This window comes from Vipera ursinii (assembly GCF_947247035.1).
Source record: "Vipera ursinii genome assembly, chromosome: 11".
Taxonomy (NCBI): Eukaryota; Metazoa; Chordata; class Lepidosauria; order Squamata; family Viperidae; genus Vipera; species Vipera ursinii.
This window is the reverse complement of record NC_139524.1, coordinates 17,509,359-17,524,918: the sequence shown is the minus strand read 5'-3', so window position 1 is coordinate 17,524,918 and position 15,560 is coordinate 17,509,359. Positions and strand designations below refer to the sequence as shown.

General features: G+C 43.5%; 1 protein-coding gene across 1 annotated transcript; it reads left to right on the top strand.

Annotated features, from left to right (window-relative positions):
- Window positions 1–833: 833 nt before the first annotated feature.
- On the top strand, window positions 834–10,970 carry CPLX3 (complexin 3; the record flags this gene model as incomplete). The annotated part of the gene is made up of 3 exons (XM_083371266.1): window positions 834–994; window positions 6,585–6,672; window positions 10,746–10,970. 3 exons carry the CDS (start codon window positions 834–836, stop codon window positions 10,968–10,970), a joined length of 474 nt encoding a protein of 157 aa, XP_083227392.1.
- Window positions 10,971–15,560: the final 4,590 nt, after the last annotated feature.

The window sequence follows — 15,560 nt, the reverse complement described above, 5'->3', positions numbered from 1 at the left end:
TCTGTATTTGTGTGCAGACAACAGTCTTCTTCACTTGGAAGTCCTCCAGATGTGTTGGACACAATTCCCCTAACTCTGACCCAAGGGAACGATAGGATTTGCCCTCCGGCCCATCCGGTGCCAAAGCTGGAGAACACACCGGGGGGGCCCTTACTCCCAACTCTCCTCCTATCGGATGGATTCAGACGCTGCCATCCAGAATAGCTGCTTGAGTGACAGACGTATCTCTCCCGCACGTCCATTTTCTTTCCTTTTTTTCCTTTCTTTTTTTTTAAAAAAAATGATCAAAGTAAAGAGGAAGGTGGGGCTGGGAAGCCAGAAGGGAGGGCTCAGGGGGCGGAGTAAACTTGTCACGCGTGGAGAGTCGAGGTTAGACCAACTTAAGAGGGCTGGGGCTCCGAAGGACGGCCCTCCGCGGCGGGAGGGGAGTCTTTCTCCCGGATCAGCCCCGTCGGCACGTCGGCTCCGCAAACGCCCATCGACGGCAGTCGCTGTCCGAGCGCCGTGGTGCTGAAACGAGCGCGCCAGCCCGCGATTCTGTGAGAATCGGACCGGGGGCGCGCTGCTTCGGAGCTGTCCGCGGACACCAGGTGCTGAACTTTCGCTTGGACTCGGGTCTACTCTTCCCCTCCTGAGCCTCAATGGGAAACAACAAGGGGACGCTTCCTCCACAAGAGACAAGATGCTGATCTAAACCCGAGTCGGCAGCTGAGCTTTAAGAAGCCAGCCTACTCCACGACCCAGCTGAGCTTCTTCGGGCCATCTCCAGGGACTGCTAACTCCGCTAACTCCACTCCTGTGTCTGCTGCCGCTGCTCTTCATTCTGCCTAACTATGGCTTTCATGGTGAAGTCTATGGTCGGTGGCCAACTGAAGAATCTCACTGGCGGGTTGGGAGGAGAAGACAAAGGAGAAGGGGACAAATCCCCAGCAGAAGCCCAAGGAATGACCAGGGAAGAATATGAAGAGTATCAGAAGCAGCTGGTGGAAGAAAAGTAAGTGTCTGATATTGCATGAGACGGTGTATAAATGTAATTAATAAATAAATACTGGAAGGGAGACCTCTTTCCCTACCTCTTCCTTCGTCTTTGCTTTTCAACATGTCTTATGATAAATACAGTCCTTGTGGTGTGTCATCAGGCTAGACTTTCCCAGCTTGCTGCTGTTCAGGTGTTCTGATTTACAATGGCGTCATAGGCTGGCTGAGAATGATGACATCATAGTTCAGAACACCTGACAGGCCATCCCGATGTAGTTTAGCAATCCAGGTCATCAGGAGACTCTCTGGAGGAATGTAGCCATGTTATATACCTGAGACAGAAATGGGGGCCTGCTTGAAAAAAACCTTGATGAACTTGAGTCAAGTTTCTCCATTAATTTTTGCCCTCACTGCCGATACCTCCAGATACTCACTTGCTGTGTAGTCTTCTTGAAGTTCAATTCATCTTCTTGAAGTTCCAAAAATAATCTGGTAACAGATTTTCGCCTTTTGCAACTAAGAGTACAGCCCGTATTAACAATAGTAATGTCATAAACATCAATTGCTCAGAAATGTATCTTGCACGTTGAGGAACAATAATAGTGCCGCAAAATATCAACTGCTCAAAGCTGTACTTTGCTGATGATGGAGGATAAAAATTGGATTCCAATACATCTCATGAGGAACAGTCTAGAAAAGTTTAGCAGTTGGTTGACAAGTACACGGTAGCCTGAGCATTATTAGATAAGAGTCCACTTCATTAATTGAACTAGACATGTCTTATTACTGTTCGTCTTCTGAATGCCTCCTCCACAGGCCTATGCTTGAGTGCCTCTCTGGAAGATTAATAGGAAGGAGCCAGAGGACCACAACCCTTCACTCCTTTTAAATCAGAATAATCAAATAAGATGTGATGATTTTGATTTACTTAATACGAACGATAGTTCATTGTATAACAGCTCCGATCATTCAGCCCTCCATCAGGTGGTTGAGGTACATGACATTTATCGTCTAAACGAACATGCCAGGAAAGGAAGCAACTGCTCAGTCTGAACATAGATAGGGCTGTTGGCTCAAGTCTAACATGACTTATTGGTTTAGAGTGACTGAATCAATGGGAAGACAAGTACATGCACACAGAGTGAAGATTTCTCCCCTGTGATGTCCTAGGCTGAATAAAATCTTGAACTTGTTCATCCAATCAGAAATACATTCTGAGATCCATACCTTCAAAGCTAAATAAAATAAGTAGGAATTCCGAAAAAAAAAAGCTATTTGGAAGCTCCAGATCAGGATGTTTTTAGATGGATTCTGGCAAAACATTGGAAGGGGCTGAGCTTACACCATAAAAATAGAGCAAATTTGTGAGCTAAATTAAAAATAGCTCTCAGGAATATCTGCGCAGAAATAAATCCTTTGCTCTAAGCAGTTTTTATGCAAAGTTTGACCTCAAACCCTTCGCTCTCTAAATGCAAATGCAGGAATTCAGGGCTGTAGAACGCAGATTGTAGAAGCTGATCTTTCATTTAAGCGGTGACTGAATTAACAGGATCCTGCACCTGTTTCAGTTTTTCCTAATATGCAGAGGAGGAAACTCAGAAAGGGAACCAGGATATTCCATTTGTTACAGAGAGCAGGGAATGTCAGTAATGTATTTTCATGAAACCCTAATCTTTTAATCCTCTTTTGCTTTCAAGAGATGGGATTGTTTTCCCAGGAAGAGAAAAAAAAACCCACTATGTCTCATTACAGATGTATTTATATTCTGAATTATTTCTAATTTGGGGAAGAAGGAATAGACACATTATTTAAAGCTGCTTTTAGTACATAATACATTGTTCTTCTTTGGAATTACTCACTTTCTGCACTCAGCGCTCAGAGTTTTATAATACCTTAGCTACTCACTCTCACACCCCATCCCTCCCAAGCTTGATCATGAGTAAGCACCTCTGCCTGACTTTTATTATCTTTGCAGAAAGCACGGAGGAGCTACAGTCTGTATCAAAAAGATAGTCACTTAAAGCTTAAAGGTAGATTAAGGATTTGGGATAGATTTCCACCTGATTTTTATTATTATTATTATGACACTGTGTTGCAGAGAGGAGCACTGGTTCCTGAAGAGTTTTGCATAGAAATAATTTTGATAACAACTTTTCCAGACAAATAGAAGAACATCAGTGGCATGGGGAGTAAGCTCAGAAACATAAATGATGGAATTGCTTAGAGATGGCCCTTAATCTTAGCTTTTTAGCTGAAGAACTAAGGCAGCCAAAATCCTATTTCTTATCTTTGACCTATAAAAAGAATTTAATTTAATAGACCAGTTCCTGGTTTACCTGACGGTACTTAATTTTCCTCGCCCCCGAAATCTGTCAAGGCTATCCTAACCCTCACGCTCATTTAAACTCCATCACAGAATTGTAGAATTACACCACTGAAAGGTAAATTCATCTTGCCGGACGCAAAAACTGCAAAATTGCCTCAACTTTGAAAGGCGGTGTGAGAGCTAGATCCAACAAGATTAGGAACAATCAGCTTAGACTAAACTAATCCGTTACAGTCACGAGACCCATGTATCAATGGCTCCGTGCACCGAGAACTCTTTCGTAGACCTACACAAACGGGGGAAAAAAAGAGCAGAAGAATTAAGCCTAGTTATATGACATTATAAGTAGAGTTTGGGTTTTGCACATAGTAGTGGCTGGAATTTTTTTCCCCCTTAGTAGTTTTCTCAATTTTTGCAACCTGCATACCAAGTGTCCTCAGCTTACAGCCTCAAATGAGCCCGACGTTTCTGTTTCTAAGCGAGGCATTTGTTCGGTGAATTTTGCCACATCTTACGTCCTTTCTTGCCACGGTTTGCTAAACGAATCACTGCAGCTGTTAAGAGGGTCACACGGCTGCTCGGCTTCCCCACTGATTTGGCTGGTCAGAAGGTTCACAGAAGGGGATTCACGTGATCCCCCCGGCAGGCTGCGACCGTCATAAATACGAGTCAGTTGCCCAGCGTCCGAATTGCTATCGCATGACCCTGAAGATAGTGCGACAGTCGTAATTGGGAAAATTTTAATTTATTGCACAGATGACTTTAATTTTAATTTTATCTTAATTTCTGTACTTACTATATGTTATTGTTGTTAGCCACCCTGAGTCCTTCGGGAGATAGGGCGGGATATAAGTCCCATTAATAAATAAATAAAATAAATAAAAACAGTCATAAGTCACCTTTTTTCAGTGATGTTGTAACTTTGAACGGTCGCTAAACGAAGCCCAGGACTACCTGTACTTATCAGAGGGTGGGTGTCCTTGATTCACCACCTGGGATGCATTTAGTTGTAGTCCTGGCTGGAGGAAGCCTGACAGATGGCTCTCCAGCCTCTGCTTAAATACCCAGCATTTAAGGACTCTGTATTTCTTTCGTCAGTCCTGCAGTCTAACAGCTTGTGTCCCCAGCAGCTTTTGTTTAAATGTTTCCAGGACGGAGAATTAATTGAGCCACAGGACTTGGAATAAGAGTTACTTAGTTGGTTATACCGCTGAAAGGAGATATAATGGAGCCAATTAAGATGACTCTGACGTTGGGGCAAGGAGAGAATATAAGAAATTAAAGTTTTTTCTCCCCTTGTCTTATACACCACTGGAGAACAAGAATAGTATCCTAACTCCCGATCCTGGATGGCTGTGTTCACCTAACAGGATAATTTTGTGTACTAAATGAAGCCATTTTCAGGATAATATTTGCCTAGCAAATTCATCACCTTAACTGTGGGGGTAAAGGCAGACACCCACTCAGTTAATCAAGGTCATGAAGTTGTACGGTATGACTGCAACCATTGGATTTTTTAGCCTTGAGAAAGTTGTGTGAACCAAGCCTTTGTTTTTCCTAACCGCTTGGATCAAAGCCATCTTAGTCCAAGCAGATTAAGGGAAGTTACAAGGATTCATTCAGATATTATAGGATATCAACGACTAACCCTGGGTTATTCTAGGATGGCAAAAAAAAAAACAACAACCCAGGAATTTGGGAAACCTTTTTCACTAAGTTTATTAAAATTTCACTTAAGGTTTCACATCTACTAAAGTCTTGCCTCTTTATTTCTTCATGGTTCCGTTCTACAAATGTGGGATTTTGCTCTCCATTTCTATGAAGGTTTGTTAGGGATGTGATCGTTATACCATGTAAAAGCCCAGAGTGATGAATGAACCTCATGTGAGGTTAGATTTTCTGGATTACATAATACACAAACTGGGATTCCGTCCTGTGCATTGATAATAAGAACTGATCCTTACAATATCAGCCGAGTGGAGATTATGTAAAAATGATAGCAATAAGCTCTTTTTACAAGCAAGGTTGGATCATACCCACATGCACGCACATTTTGACATATGTATGCAATGTGCAACACACCCATTTTCCTCCAACAATTATTGGATATAGGTAGAGAAAGAGCAGAGGCAATTATTTCACAGTAACCAAGCCAGGTTTTGTTGCTTAATTAATGTGACTTGGTCTGTATCTTTTGATTAACTTCGCACTGGCCTGGATAACCGTCTCCTTTGGGAAATCTTCTGTTCCCATGTTGTCATCCTCTGGCAATTTCGGCTTAGCTTGCCAATTGGAGCACATTTACTAATAATAGGGCCAACCTATTTGTGGGACTGCCTGTCGCCCCATCATTTTACCTTGCCCCTCCAGATCAAGCAGGGAGGGCACGCTGCAGGTGTCTTCCATTAAGCAATGCCATCGCATTGGAACCCAATATCCTGCCTCCTCTGGTCCAACTGTCCAGGCAGCAGGATGGCTCTGACCCTATTAGTCTCCCATAAGGCTTTAGAGACCATAGAACAGAGCAGAATAACAGAGTTGGAAGAGACCTCAGAGGTCATCTAGTCCAACCTTCTGCTCAGGCAGGAAAACTTATACCATTTCAGACAAATGGCTGTCTAGTCTCTTCTTCAAAGCCTCCAATGATGGGGCACCCACAACGTCTGAAGGCAAGCCGTTCCACTGATTAATTGTTCTGCCTGTCTCAGTCGTTCTAATTTCTCCTTATTTCTAGGTTGAATCTCTCCTTGATCATTTTCCATCCATTAGTTCTTGTCTGGCCTCATGGTGCTTTGGAGAAGAGCTTGACTGCCTCTTCATTGTGGCAGCCCCTGAGATATTGGAAGACTGCTCTCATGCCATCCCTAGTCTTTCTTTGAATTAAACTAGACATAGCCAATTCCTGCAACCGTCCTTCATATATTTTTGCCTCCAGTCTCCTAATCATCTTTGTTGCTCTTCTCTGCACTCTTTCTAGAATCTCCATATCTTTTTTATATCGTGGTGGCCAAAACCTGATGCAGTATTCCAAGTGTGGCCTTACTGTTTAGACCTGACGGTTCCTCTCGGCTTTGAGGCGATGTGTTTAGGTGAGGTTAATATGCCAGTTAATAGGCTGAGGTTATTCTTCAGCTGAATCCTGTTGATGGCCTTGGCAATTGGGTTCTATGAAGCTTGTCTCGTAGTGTTAACCCTTCTAGGCTGCCTAGAGTCAGTTTGGACAGATGAGCAGACCTATTCATGGTTGAAATCAATTTCTTTCTCCTTATGACTTTGGCAGGATGGAGCGTGATGCCCAGTTTGCCCAGAAGAAGGCTGAACGTGCTACACTGCGGACTCACTTCCGAGACAAATACAAGCTGCCCAAGGTATGGAGTGGGGCCTTCATAGAACTCAGTCTGGTTTCTTTAGGGAATTTCTCTACCTCAGGGGCCTCCAACCTTGGGAATGTTAAGGCTTGTTGCCTTCAACTCCCAGAATTGGGAGAAATTCTAGAAACCGAAGTCCACAAGTCTTAAAGTTCCCAAAGTTGGAGATCCCTGCTCTACACAACTCTATTCTAGTGAAGCTTCACAATCAAAGTGAAGAAAGCTACTTTATGCTACAGGAGAATAGATTTCCAGCAGGTAAACAGAGTTCATCATTCCCTCCCCTCATCCTGCTCCCTCCCTCCCCATCTTTTAGTTAGGGTTGGATATTTGGGATTTCTACAGTATAGCATTTATACTGTCTGCAGATTTTGTATAGTTTTATCTTTTTAATATTGTAAGCCGCCCAGAGTTACCCCATGGTAAGATGGGCAGCCAATAAATAATAATAATAATAATAATAATAATAATAATAATAATAATAATAATAATAATAATAATAATAACAACAACAACAACAACAACAACAACAACTGGAAAAGATAACAACATACAAAGACCTACAAATAGAAATAGAAAGACTGTGGCAAAGGCAAGCAAGGGTAGTACCAATAGTAATAGGCGCCTTGGGTGCAATCCCAAAACAACTAGAGCACCACTTGAACCCCATCATCAGCATTGACAAATTCGCCATCAGTCAATTGCAAAAGGCAGCCATACTAGGAACTGCTTCCATCCTGCGACGATATCTGTAATACCATCAAACATCCACATCTGCCTATCCCAGGTCCTTGTTAAGGACTCGATAGGTAGACAAAAATGCCAAATCTAGTCTAAACATCTGGCTGACTGTGCGATGATCAATAATAACAATAATAATGCCCAAAATTGTTTATGGAGAACACTGACTCCAAGTTAGACCCTGCAGAAACTTCCAATTAATGCCATCCCCATCTTTTTTGTTTAAAGTTTAGACCAGTTTTTCAACCTTGGCAATTTTAAGATGTGTGGACTTCAACTCCCAGAATTTTCCAGCTATCCGGTCACCCTAAACGAATGGCTTTAAGTCAAGTATTGGGACTGATTCAAAGACACTTGATCCTATTCAATAATTTGAACTGAAGGACTAATTCAGCCCAACTGCTATTGAATAGAATCATCAACCTGGCGCATTCATGGATCTCCTTTTAGAAGTTTCCCACCATTACACTTCCCTCTCTGGTTTCTTTTGATTTAATTCTGCTGGGACCCTTCAGTGGCATTTTTGCTGCTTGACTTTGATTTGGATATTAGGTGGTTTTAATTTACACTGCAGAACACCAGAAGAAAGTCATGTTGCATGGTTTTAATTTGTCCCACAGAGCACCAAAAACGTCCTTCTTAAGTACTCTGCAAATATTGGAAATAAGTAAACAGAAATAAACACAACTTCCCAGTTCCCCAAAGCAAGTTGAAGTGGGCGTCCTCTACTGTCAGTTGAAGACAGAAAGAGGACAAGATCTTTATGAATCCCTACGCCTTACGAAGACGTCAACCAGCCAGCCACTTGCAAGAGGAATACCTTTTTTTTTACAAAGACAGTAGCACAAGTCTCTGCAAGGGGACAAGAGGGTGGGTGCACCAACACCCATCAACACCCTGTCCCTTTGAAAACTGTAGGTCTTGGACGTGGTCCGAAGCCTCCAAAGAGATAAGAGCTTTACTGTGTAGAGATAGCCCAATGCCCCTGAACCAATAGCGTCTATTCAATAGGTTGGGTGTTGCTTGGGAATTCTGGGAAAAGCACTAGGGAAATGTTTCTCCAACTTGGCCATTTGAAGACCGGTGGACTTCAACTCCCAGAAGTCCCCAGTCATTTAAGGTCATAGAGTTACCAAGTTTGAGAAACACAGTCTTGAGAACGTCTATGGAGATTCTCAGTCATCCAGGTCATAGCTGTCTCAAAAGTGTTTTTTTTTTTAAATTTAAAATAAAAGGCAAGTGGATTGTTTTTTTGAGGAGGAAGAAGAAGAAGAATGTTGGGACTGGATGTTGGGGAGATGGAAGGATGGATATCCTTCCATCTCCCCACCATTCAGCCCCAACTGATGCAGCTTCTTGGATAAGAAGCGAAACGTATCTTAGGGAATCCTTCCGGCTGAACTGACCTGGTGATTTCTTCCAGTTGAAACCAGTTACGTTTCTGAGGCTGCCCAATGAGTGAGAAACAGAAGTTGAGCATAGTTGGGCCATCCAGAGATTAGCCATGAGCTACGACGTATTCAATTGTCTCCGCTGGAATCCTTTCTAGTTGAATCCGAGACCCAATATTCTGCCCGTTTGCAGACTTTTTAAGGCCAGGCATAATTAGGACAAACCAATTATGTTCAGAATTCTCTTCCTAACTGGTCCTCTTCAAATCAATGAAGCTTATGATGAATGCAGTTTGGTTCCACTCTACTTGTTTCCACTGGGATGTGGCTAACAGTATTTATTGGGTTTTTGCCCCAAGGCCGAAATCTGACAAAATGCCCTATTTTTATACCTGGCATTTAGTCATTCATCTGCAACCCTACATCTGACATTTGCAAGCGTCTCTTATATCATTTTCTAGGATGGCAGCAAGCTTAACCAGATCCTGGAAGTGTCCCACGTCCGAATTTGCCCAGGGGCACTAAGCCACAGAGAAGATGAAGCCTAACCAACTTGGCTGGTTGCGTGAATGCGGTCATTAAAACTTTAGCCCACTTGGTTAGCACGGCTGCGTGAATGCAGCTAATATGATTATCAATAGACCATCCAGATCCCAAAATCTGAATAATCTGAATAAGAAGAGACTGGATCGCCACCTGTCTGAAATGGTAGATAGGCTCTCCTCCTGAAGCAGGAAGTTGGACTAGAACAGAGGTCCCCAAACTTTTGGGCACCGGGGACTGGTTCCGTGGAGAGAGGTTTTTCCATGAACCAGAGGGGGCATGGTTTTATGTGCTGCCTGCATCCCACAGATGGGGCTTTGCTTGTTTGTGTGGACCAGTTGCTGGCATGCCGCGGCCTGGTACTGGTCCACGGACCGGTGGTTGGGAACCCCTGGACTAGAAGACCTCCAAGGTCCCTTCCAATTCCGATATTTGACGTTCTATGTTCTAAATCTCATTCTGAACCTCACGTTCCTCCTTCAAGGCTGCTTTCAAATTCCCACTTATTTGTAAGTGGAGGTAAATCTGCTCTCAGGCTAAGGTTAATTCTTGGGGAATTCATGGACCCAACCATGTATTTTTCTTGGCAATCCTAGAGAAGTAGTTCTTCTCATTATTGAGGTTTTGCGGAGGAAATTTCCTTATCTAAGCTATTGTTCAAACATTCCCTGGTGGCACAACAAAGACCAGCCCTGCCCCCCTTAGCTTTTGAATCCAAATCTACTCATAAAACTACAGGTAGGCCTCAGGTAGACCCTAATCCTAACCATTCGGTTAGTGACCATTCCAAGTTATGATAAGTGACTTAAAACTAGCCCTTGCCCTTATGACCATTGCAACATCTCTGCGGTCACGTGATCAGAATTTGGGTGGCAGGTATGGGTGATGGTTGCAGCATCCCGGGATCAGCTGATTGACACTTGCAAAGTTCCCAGTCAGCTGCTGACAAGCAAAGTCAACGAGGGGATCTGGATTCACTTCATGACCACAGTGATCTGCTTAATGATCCTGGCAGAAAAGGTCATCAGGCGTGACTCACATAGTGACAGATGTTTTTCGTCTTGGTTATGGCCCTAAGTCAAGACCTACCAGTATTGCCTCTTGTTTGCCGCCACTGAAATCAATGGGATATGTCCCAAAGGTTCTTTTTCAGGAGGCAACTGGACTTCCTTTGTTCTTCTTTGGAGACGTTTTGCTTCTCCTCCAAGAAGCTTCTTCAGCTCTGACTGGATGGTGGGGAGAAGAAGCGAAACGTCTTCAAAGAAGAACAAGAAAGCCCAGTTGCCTCCTGAAAAAGCACCTTTGGGACAACCAGGACCTGGATGAGGAAGAATCTCCACAGTCAATGGGATTTGCTTCTCTTAAGTCAGACCAATCGATTAACCTTCTTCTCTTTAGAATGAAACTGATGACAGCCAGATCCAACTAGCCGGGGGTGATGTGGAACTGCCTAAGGAGCTGGCCAAGATGATAGAGCAAGACAATGAGGAGGAAGAGGAAAAGGACTCTGTAATTGGACAGCTGACCAACATCCAGAACATAGACCTAGATTCCTTGAAGGACAAAGCCCAAGCCACCATAGATGATCTGAAGCAGTCTGCTGAGAAATGCACCATCATGTGACTCCATGTGCCTCTTGACCGGCACCAGATCCCAGTGGTCAATTTGGGACCCGTGTGAGTGGAGTGGGGTGGGGTGTCTGTGAGAGTGCAAGCCTGACCCTAGTTGATGAGAAGGACCCAACAGACGCCTGATGAGTTTGTCTTCCTTGTTTGTGTGTGTGTGAGCTGAGTATTTTTTTTTTGAAGCCCAAGTCCCCTCTCTTGTAAGGTATCTTCCTTCTTCTGGCCCTCTTCAGTGGACATGAGATGTGCGTACCTGTCTCAGGTTAGAACCATCAATTGTTTGACACAAACACCCCTTCCCTCACCGTGATCCACCTTGAAGTTCTACCTCTCTTCAACCTTCTCCCTTTCCTTATATATCTAGACAAACTATCTTCCATCCACCGCTTGGTGGAGAAGGATAAGAGCCATTTACTATCCCAGGAGTCATCCTGGCTGTGTAGTGAAATGAACGTACATCACACAAACACACACACACACACGCACACGCACACCTACACACAACCCTCTTTACAGAAACACAATTTGAAGAGGGGACTTCTTGTAGAAAAAATGCAAAGGGTATCGTTGCCAAGAGAAGTTCCGAGCCTTGTCAAATTAGGTGGTTCGGCCACTTGTATGTCTTCCAGTTCAAGGCTTGGGGGCAAGAGGAGACTTCCCCCTCCACCTCTGCCCTAGTTCCCTACTATTAAACAGAACTTCCAGAACCTCAGAAAGCCCAAAGGCATCATCCCCATATTACAGGTCGAGAAAGCACAGCGTGGCCCCTCGTTCTATCCCCGAAGCCATACAAGGATGAAAGTCTCTCTGGTTGGTGCTTAATCAACCATAATCCCGTAGGCGTTTTGTGCTCTGTTTCAATGTGTAACAATACATCCTGGGACCTCTCACTGTCATGTTTTGAACAAGTAGCGGGAAGGGTATAATTACCTGTGTAACAAACGTGGCAATCTTTATGTTGTAATGTGACTATGCAGTATTCTTTCACCCTCGACCTTCAATGCTCCCCTTCTTTTTTTTTCTTTCCATGGTACTGTTCAATTTGGTGGAATAAAGACCAAGCTTCTATGCATTCCTTTGTCCTGTTATTCTCTTTCAGAAAAGATCTGTTGCGTATCTGGTGTCTAAACACAGGCTGTTTCTTCTCTTAGTGACAGGGCACTACACTTGATTCCTCACTATTGACTGATGAAATTACGGTGGAATCCTATAGGCAGAAAATCTTCCCTCTGTCTCCATGTCATCAAGTGTCAGGCAGGCACAACCAGACCGTAGGTCTAGAGTTCAAACTACCTACTTTATTGTTTTCTGCCTATAATACAGGAATCTCCCCAGACTGGCAGCTTTTGTCTGGGAAAGATCAGCTAAGGCTCCAAGACGTTCAAGGTCGGGTCAGACCTTGCCTCTTGTGTTTATGGCATGAGTCCAGACTAATTCCCTACTTGACCCCTTCTCCCAACTGGGATGGCTGCTCTCCAACATCAAGTTATTGGCTATATACACCTTGCAGTAAAGAACACTGTCTTGCCGCTGAAGATCCTAGCAGAGCATAATGGGAGATATTGTGGAAAGTTTTGATATCTAGACGTCGACTCTGCATCATGAGCTTCTTGAATCTTCTCAAGCTACGCAGGGTCCAAAAATCTGGCTTCTTGCTCTTCCTCGGTGCTAACGAGTTGGTTGCCAACAGATGCTCATTTCACTGTCCTCTGAGAATGCCTTTCTTGCTTAGTGCACTAAACATAGAAATCAAATCCAGATGATGTCCTGAAAGCAACTATTAAGTTGATGGAAGGTTTATAAAACAGCTGCAAGCCTTCCCATGCAAGATGATTAATAACCCAAAGGGGAAAAGATGAAAGTCGAGTGGAAAAAAACCAAGGGGATGTGTAAAATCAGGCCTATATTGGCTTATTATAGAGAGCCAGCTTGTGGTAGTGGTGAAGGCGCCAGGCTACAAACTGGGAGACCGTGAGTTCTAGTCCTGCCTTAGGCACTAAGTCAGCTGGGCCAGTCACTCTTTCTCAGCCCCAAAAAGGAGGCAAGGCCAAACCTAAAAAAAAAAAAATCCACAAAGTCAAACTCAATTGAACAGAAGAAAAAAAACACCCCAGGTTATAGTCTTAGATGCATCTCAAAGTTAGCAGATTCCCCAGATGAAAATAATCTAAACATTAGCAGCTGTCTTTGATATTCCCAAAGATTGGGGAAAATCTGTTTTTTTTTCTACTTTTCCTAGCAAGGACTGGAAAAATTCTTGACCCACCCCAGCACCCTTAAACACTCCTGTTTGCAAGGATGTTAAATCTTGTAATGCATTATTTAAGATTAATCTGGCCCCAGTAGGGGTTTTTTTAAGCAACCATATGCCTCCCCCCCCCCGCAACCCTGTTCCTGGATTTACAACAATCTTGCTCAATGAAATATTTCCAAGATTGCAGAGATTCTGTAAACCTGGATTTGACCTAATAAAAGTAGTACCTCGAGACAGATCTGGTGATTTTTTTTCTTTTTAATTTGTGTGTGTGTGTGTGTGTGTGTGTGTCTTTGTCATGATCAAGGCAGCTGCTTTGGCTCTGCGTTTTGTACAAGCCGTGCAAAGGACCTGAGGGATGCTGAGAATTCGTCTGCTCTAAAAATAAAAGTGCTACCACTTCCTGATATGAATCACTCCCAGAGCAAGTGACGGAACAAACTTGATCTGTTTTTCCTTGATCTTCCCCCCCCCACACACACCAGGCCAGATAAGGAACTCTGAGCCTCTTTTAAGATCATTCCTCCCTCCCACGAAATTGCTTTTATACATCAACCTCATGGAAACAATTCTGGTGGAAATGCAAAATCTAAAGCAAAACGATCCAGGATTGGGAACTAGCAGGATCATACTAAAGGGACAATTCATTATTACTGTTATTATTTTTGGAAGAAAGTGATACGAGTCTCCTTTTAGAAATCTTAATTTGACTTATTACTTTTTGCAGAAGGCCGCCCCGTAACTCTGCTTGTCAGTGCTAGCAAAACAAGCTGGCAGAGTTTTTAAATTAATTGGGGTTGGGTTTTTTTCCTTTTTTCGAAACGAGTGAAAAAAAAGTAGCTGAAAATACTCCGGGCACCCTCTTCTAGTGCTGACATATATTTTTGATTGGTCGGTTTTTAAGATCATTCTCAGATGGGGTCTGCGGGGCAAAGGATCTCATGGCAAGAAGGCTTGATGGGTGATAAGAGAACTTTCAAGGGAAAAGCTTAGAATGGCAAATCGGAAGGAATGGAAAGAAGTCTTTTCCAAAGCCATAACCAGAAAAAGAAAAAATGATCTGGTTTGATAGCTGGTGGCTAGGTTTGCGTGACATAAAGGACCCAATCATCTACGGCCCCATTTGTTTTTTTAATCAACCAGAATAGAGTTGGAGGGGAACTTGGAGGTCTTCTAGACCAGCCCCCTGCTCAGGCAGGAAACCCTATACCATTTCAGACAAATGGCTGTCCAGTCTCTTCTTAAAAAACTCCAGTGGTGGAGCAGCCACAATTTCTGGAGGCAAGCTGAATTCCACTGATTAATTGTTCTCACTGTCAGGAAATTTCTCCTTGGTTCTAGGCTGGTTTTTCTCCTTGATTAGTTTTCATCCGTTGTTTCTAATCTTGCCTTCTGGTGCTTTGGAAAATAGGTTGACCCCCCTCCTCTTTGTGTCAGCCCCTCAAATACTGCAATACTGCTATATGCTACTTAATCATATCAATCCTGCCTTTGTCTCTATCTCAGAAGCATGAAGAGCTTATTAAGTTCTAGCAAGCATTCACACAACCTGGGCAACAGGAGAAAGCTCAAGTCCACTTCCCCGGAGTTAACTCTTGCCATTAAATTAACAAGAGTTAGGAAGCTTGCATGATACAACCATCCAATCATTGGCCCATTGAAGTGTCTTCTTATGAATTGTGCACCACCGCTAAGCTAAAGGCATCTTTTACAAACCTTTTACCCGGCTTGATACGCCAGCCAGGTCAGGCCAAACGCAAAGAAAACACACCTGACGGCGAGATATTTTTACAAACCGAACTCCTAACTTGGCATCCCTGCTGAAAAGTGAGGCAGTTATATATAAGGCAGGTGGTTCTCGGCTTACGGCCACAGCTGAGCCCAAAATTTCTGTTGCTAAGCAAGACATGGGTTGAGTGAGTTTTGCCCCATTTTAATGACCTTTCTTGTCAGTTGTTGTTAAGTGAATCGCTGCAGGTTTTAAGTTAGTAACACGGTCGTTAAGTGACTCTGGCTTTCCCCACTGACTTTGCTTGTCAGAAGGACACAAAAGGGGATCAGGTGACACCGCCCCCCAGGGACGCTGCAACGGTCATAAATATGCTTCAGCTGCCAAGTTGCAACTGTCCTAAGGGTGAAAAATGGTCATATTTTTTCAATCACATCATAACTTCGAAAGGTCAATATACTGTTACATATGTTGAAGAGTACTTGTATTATATATGATGGTGATGACCTATAAAGCCCTAAATGGCATGGGTCCGGGTTATTTACGGGAGTACCTTTTGCCGGCGTTAACTTCCCATCGTCCTGTGCGCTCCCACAGAGAGGGCC